We start from the raw sequence: 6,238 nt of genomic DNA on the forward strand, positions 1-6,238 counted from the left end.
GACAGTCGCGACCTATATCGCTGTAGCGCAAGTCCCTTAAGAACCGACAGCTGAGCCAGTTGGAAATACCCCTGAATCACACACCACCCGACCACGTCACAAAACCGACTACAACGCCTTAACGCGGTCGACGACTAGACATCCCCTCCGTGCCCTCATGATGCGTCAGGCATATGCAGGATGTGTGTCAGGAAACTTCTGAGCCATTATTGTAAAAAAATTCCAAAGCTACCATATCCAGCTGGTGGCCGACGGGAGTGCCACACAAGCTTTTTCTTCAAAAGGTAAAAACACCCTTCTCAGGCACCGTTCGATCTGTCGGCAGCACAACTGGCCCCGTGCGATCTCTCGTCAGCGCGTTTGTCAGCTGGAATGTGTGACGTCACGCGTGCTGAAAGCGCGTTTGATGTGTGGGCTGACAGGATAATTTTCAAACTTACTTTCTCTTCTCCTTTGACCTTTGACCAATTCATTACAATTGCGTTCCGCTCATTCTAAGTGTATACTCATGACGCCATTAATTTATTGGGCCACGCAACTACACACCGCACCAATCAATACCACTCACCTTTTCATGGCTAATCTCGGCATTTTAATGGCCTCCTTACCTATCTTACGTCGCATTTCCATCAGAATTATAGACAAGTGTCCCAACCCACCCAACTTAACGTACCAACCAACTCAAGAGTTACCAAATCAAACTCCCGCTCCAGTCAGCGTATATTTAATCTGGTACGCTTTCTCTCCAATGTGACAGGCTGACCAAAAATACTGGCATCATCGTCAGCCGGCGTATGACGTCACAGGCCACGTGATTTTATCGCCGCATGATGTCACGTAGAGCGAATACTGAGGTCGTCAGCACGTTTGTCGGCTGGAATGCAGGACGTCACGCGTGCTGACGGTGCGTTCGATGTCTGGGTACGCAGGGAAGTTTTTTGACTTCCCTTTCTCCTTCCTTAATCTTTTACTTCAAACCACACACTAGCGCCGCGTACACTCCGCCGCCAGCACCTTTGTCAACACCAATCATGGCCCAGTATTCGCCCTACGTCACGTCACGTGACTACAAAGTCACGCGGTCTGGACGTCATGCGCCGGTTGATGATGATGCCAGGATTTTTTGTCAGCCTGTCAGCATGGGGAGCAAGCGTTACGAGCTTACCCTGACTGAAGCGGGAGACTGATTTGGAGCTGTTCGGTTGGCGAGTACGGCCGTTAGGTGGGGCGGGGGATCTTGTCTCAGATTGAAATGCGACATAAGACAGATGAGGAGGGAATTGAAATGCCAAGATTAGCCATGAAAAGGTGAATAGCAGTGATCGGTGTATTGTGTGGTTGCGTTGTCCAGTGAATTAATGGCGTTATAAGCAAACACTTAAAACCAGCCTGGGAAAAATTTAAATGAAGTGAAATTGGGAAGGAGCATTCAACATACGGATGGGATAGATGATGGCAATACCGGAACAGCAGCCACATTTCCAAACACCACTTTGTACGAAGTGTGCCATGATCGGCAGTAAGCCGCAGTTAGTGTGTGGACTGAAGTAAAGGGTAAAAGAACAAGGGAAAGCAACGTAAGAAAGCTTTCCTGTTAGCCCACATATCAAACGCTCTCTCAACACGCATGACGGCACGCGTTCCAGCTGACAAACGCGCTGACGACGGACCGAACGGGGCCTTAAGATTTGTCCCGCTTTTCGGCACCGTTACTACCGCATTTCGCAACAAAACAAACACTCGTGTATCGGATAAGACATCACATTTATTGTATTTCGCCCACAAGCACTCAACGACAAATGGTTGAGAACCAAGGCTACATACCCCCCAAAAATAAAATTGATAAGAATACCCAAAACCCGTGACATGCACCGGACTCCGTCCTCTCCACAAACATGCGTGGCATTAATTTGACGTCACAGCAACATGGCAGCCGGGCGGCGGCGGCGGCGGCGGCGCATCAGAGGCCGACGGACGAGCACAGCTTCTTGAAGACTATGTTGCGTGTGTTGCGCCACGACTGCTCGTGGATGGAGCGCGCCACGTTCGTGTTGACGATGCTGTCCTGGCGCACGGACTTGCCGCGCATCGGCGGGTAGAACGTCTTGCCGTCCTTGTTCACCACGTTCTGCGGGTACCGCACCCTGCGAGCACGGCCGACGGCGTCAGCGAACAGCACAACAGCAGCAGACCACGGTCCACAGCGGCCCGGCAACAGTAGTGCAGCAGACAACGGTGCGGTTGACAAGTATTGATCAACGGGGCTTTGGACGCCGAGGGCACGAGGGTCCGCGCCCCGAGTTCAGGAGTCGTGCGTAATTGATCAGTCCAACCGGTCCTATCGTGCCATTACACCGGGAGGTTGCGATGTTACTCGGCTAACAGAAGCAGTCGGGGTACATTCCGCGACCAGCTGGCGCCGGATTTGAGACCTCCCGCCCAAAAACAGACTGCGACAGCCACCTGTTTCTCTATCAACGATGCCACCTTTGCAATATTTTTGGAGAAGAGTAGGGCGTAGGGCCGAAGCGAAGGCAGCCAACGCCGGGAGCGCCAGGTGCTGGCCCCACCACAGCCGGCGCCTGACGTCATCCGAAACATGCATATGACGTCATCCCCGTCCATCGGTCAGCTCACCTCATGCCGTAGACGTCCGGCATGTACTCGGGGAACTTGCTGAAGCAGCCAGCCTTGCAGCCGCCGTCCTTCTTGGCCGGTCCCGAAGGCCGGAACGCCTCCTTCGGACTAGCCGGGATACGGCGGATGTTGTACGTTCGGCCCGCAGTCACCTGCGGACCCAGGCGTGGTCCGGCTGACCGAGGCGGTGTCCGGCTAACCGAGGCGCCGGCGGGGTCCGGCAAACCGGGGCGGGGTCCGGCTGACCGAGCGGGAGCTAGTCCGAACATCGCTCTAACCACCCGCTGAGAACAATCTCCCTTCAAGGAGATTACTGTGAAAATGAAGCGCACACGTGTCTTCGTCTGGCCGCCATGGCTCGTCGACGCGGAGACATGTGCCGTGATTTGTGCTCCCCCAGCATGACTCAGGACATCACGTGGCACGACTAGGACAGCATGGTCTACTTGAACCGACTCGCGTGCTGCAGCCTCTCCTCTTCCAGGGACCATGTTTGTTGGCGCGCAGGCCCGGGGAACAGCCCGTGAGAACGGCGGCAAGAGCAAATGTGATGGAAAGCTTTGCCCACGAAATGGTTTGTGACGTCGCCCTCAAGCAGCTCACCACGATGGAACAACGCCTCGTGACTGTGAGTCCGGCTCGTGACGTCACGCCACGCTGAGACGTCACAGCGCAGCGGTGACGCAAACTGGGCTGCCGTCCCGCACGCTGTGACGGAGCGCGCGCCGCGAAGCCGCTGCGCCGCCGTTGCGCCGCGGCCTGCGTCGCAGCTCACCGGTATGTAGGGGTCAGGCCCGAAGTAGTCCTGGGGGTAGTTCTTGAGCCGGAGCGGCCCGTCCAGCATGGCCTGTCGGTGCCGTGCCTGCACCTGGCGCTCCATCTGGGTCACACACACACATACGGGCACGGGGTCACACACGGGAGGCGGCCGCGCGGCGCGACTGGGCTCTGGCGGCGCTCGGCCGAGCCCCACTGCAGACATGGTTGACGGCTCTCCCTGTAGTGTCCCTGCTAGCCTCCCCTCCCCTCTCATCCCCCTTCTGTTACATCAGTGGTCGAGCGCTGTGGCTGAGCTGTGCCGCCCGCGACAGTGAGCTTGTGAGCTTGTGAGCTCGTGACAACCGACCGACAGCAGCCCGCCGAGCCTGCCGAGCTTGCCGAGAGCTTACAGCTGAAAGCCGTCCCAACAGACGCTCTCCCTGATGCCACGGGACTCAAAGCCCAAAGCCACGCGGGTTGGTAAGCACCAGGAGCCGACCTTGAGCGCCTCTGCGAAGCTCTCGTCAGCGGCTCAGCAGGCACCGGGAGCAGACCTTGAGCACCGCTGCGGGGCTCTCGTTTTCGTGTCAGCAGGCACCAGGAGTCAACCTTAAGCGCCTCTGCGAAGCTCTCATCAGCGAGTGAGCAGACACCAGGAGCCGACCTTGAGCGCCTCTGCGAAGCTCTCGCTATCGGGTCAGCAGACACCAGGAGCCGACCTTGAGCACCTCCGCGAAACTCCCATCAGCGAGTCAGCAGACACCAGGAGCCGGCCTTGAGCGCTTCTGCGAAGCTCTCATCAGCGAGTGAGCAGACACTAGGAGCCGACCTTCAGCGCCTCTGCGAAGATCTCGTTATCGGGTCAGCAGACACCAGGAGCCGACCTTGAGCGCCTCTGCGAAGCTCTCGTTGGCGTGCTCCGGGTACGGGTTGAGGGCGACGTTAGCGTAGCCGTATCCTGTGCCCTTCTTGCTCGGGTTTGTCTTCACGTTGGGTGGCTCGTGCCTCAGTGGGCCTCTCCCTTTCGGGTTGGGGTCCATGGCTGGGGCGTGGCGGGGAGTTAGGATATCAGATCCGTTCGGTAGCAGGAGACGAGAGCGGTAGTTCACCAGGAAAGCGAGGGCAGGGGTCAAGATTCAAGGATTTTAAAGTCAGCTTCCACAAGCCGAGATAGACGTCGTGCTAAAAAGTATACAGTATGCACCATGAGATGAACAGCATCGTAAATTGCATGAGATACCATATAATTCGCCCTTCTAACAGCCCTCTGTTACGTACGCGGTGGCATGTCACCACGCTCACTTGTAAAAAGACAGCTACGTAACATGGAGCCGTAATCGAGGACACCACCGAACGACGTGGATAACGACACACATACGACACGGATACAAAGATAGGGATTGACACGGACACGATGCGGACCAGACGGGGCGGATAGCTAAAGAGGCTCAGCACAAACCAAACGAGACAGATAACGACACGGGATACGAGAGAGATTAAACGGCACGGATGCCGGCAGCGGTACGACACAGACCAAGCAACACGGACAACGACGTTATCGTGTTGCAGTTGTTGTTGCAGTTGTTGCAGTTGCAGTTGTGTTGCTTGCAGAGCGAGCAAAACAACACGCAGACATGAAGCGGCCAAACGACACAGATACGCTCAGCCCAAAGTGCAAACCAGCACTGCCCAACACCCTCACGCACATCCGCCCACTGGCGCCACGGCCAAGCCAAAACGCCCACCCGCACGACACGCCCACATGCACACGCCGAGTCGTGCCATCCCAGCAGCGTCTTCCCGCCGGGCCGACAGCGCGCTCCGGCCGGTGGCGACCTTCCGCACCTGGCATGTGACTGATGAACGTGCCATAGTAGGTGCCGGCGCCGTTCGCGTCCTTGGAGTGGCTGGAGGGGAGCCAGTCGCGCGCGCCCACCTGCTTCCCGCGACCCCTCACACGCCTGCAGGCACGGGGTCAGGCGGGCCGGGGTCGGGAACGCGGCGGGGGTCGGGTCACGGAGAGGGAGGCGGGGGCGGCCAGGGTTCAACTGGCCAGGGATGTGCTGCCAAACGAGTGTGAGTGTAGTGCAGTGGAGTGCAGTGAGTGTGAGCGCGACAGTCATTTTGATGGCAGACGTCGATGTTTGGACGCCAATTGCCAATATATATATTGCCAATATATATTGCCAAATTGCAATATATATATATATATATATATATATATATATATATATATATATATATATATATATATATATATATATTATATATATATATATATATATATATATATATATATATATATATTCATACACATATGCATCATATAATCATGTCTATATAGTTCTATAGAGACCAGCCATGGCGGATCTTTTGTGGTGTGTTCCTCATGCACGTTGACCGATTTCAAACCAGAATGTCAATCACTGGCGGAAAAGTTTCTCTTAAAACAAAACGCGACAGGCATTTCCTTGCATCAACCCGCTTCCGCCTCCCGTCCCCGCCGTCTCCATCCGCCACCCACCTGTCCATCAGCTTGTCTGTGGTCCAGGCGCTGGCCCAGGCCTCGCCGTCGAACACGCGCTCGAAGTCGTGGCAGAAGTAGCCGTCCTGGTTGGCGGCACGCTCCTTGCTGCCGCCGGGCAGCATCTGCAGGCCCCGGGTCGCCTGGTCGTTGAACGCCTGGTCTGCCGGAGGTGGGAGTGACCGTACAGACCAGAGCAGACCAGAGCAGAACAGAGCAGAGCGGAACATAGGGGGAGGGAAAAATGGAGAGAGAGAGAGAGAGAGAGAGAGAGAGAGAGAGAGAGAGAGAGAGAGAGAGAGAGAGAGAAGGAGAGAG

At 56.0% G+C, this 6,238-nt stretch overlaps 2 protein-coding genes across 2 annotated transcripts in view; both read right to left on the minus strand.

Annotated features, from left to right (window-relative positions):
- Positions 1 to 243, minus strand: part of LOC119091690 (immunoglobulin-binding protein 1b) — a gene marked incomplete at its 3' end in the record, with an annotated part of 3,465 nt that extends 3,222 nt beyond the window's left edge. The window contains 1 exon segment of the mRNA XM_037214515.1: positions 1 to 243.
- A 1,510-nt stretch (positions 244 to 1,753) lies between these two features.
- LOC119091705 (UPF0602 protein C4orf47) lies at positions 1,754 to 6,083 on the minus strand (the record flags this gene model as incomplete). The annotated part of the gene is given in 6 exon segments (XM_037214539.1): positions 1,754 to 2,144; positions 2,638 to 2,789; positions 3,413 to 3,517; positions 4,281 to 4,438; positions 5,242 to 5,357; positions 5,921 to 6,083. Coding segments are annotated over 6 exon segments (878 nt in total), but the record flags the coding sequence as incomplete, so codon positions are not given.
- Between the last annotated feature and the right edge of the window lie 155 nt (positions 6,084 to 6,238).

The sequence above is a fragment of the Pollicipes pollicipes genome, unplaced genomic scaffold (assembly GCF_011947565.3).
Source record: "Pollicipes pollicipes isolate AB1234 unplaced genomic scaffold, Ppol_2.1 Scaffold_1600;HRSCAF=1878_pilon_pilon_pilon, whole genome shotgun sequence".
Classification (NCBI taxonomy): Eukaryota; Metazoa; Arthropoda; class Thecostraca; order Pollicipedomorpha; family Pollicipedidae; genus Pollicipes; species Pollicipes pollicipes.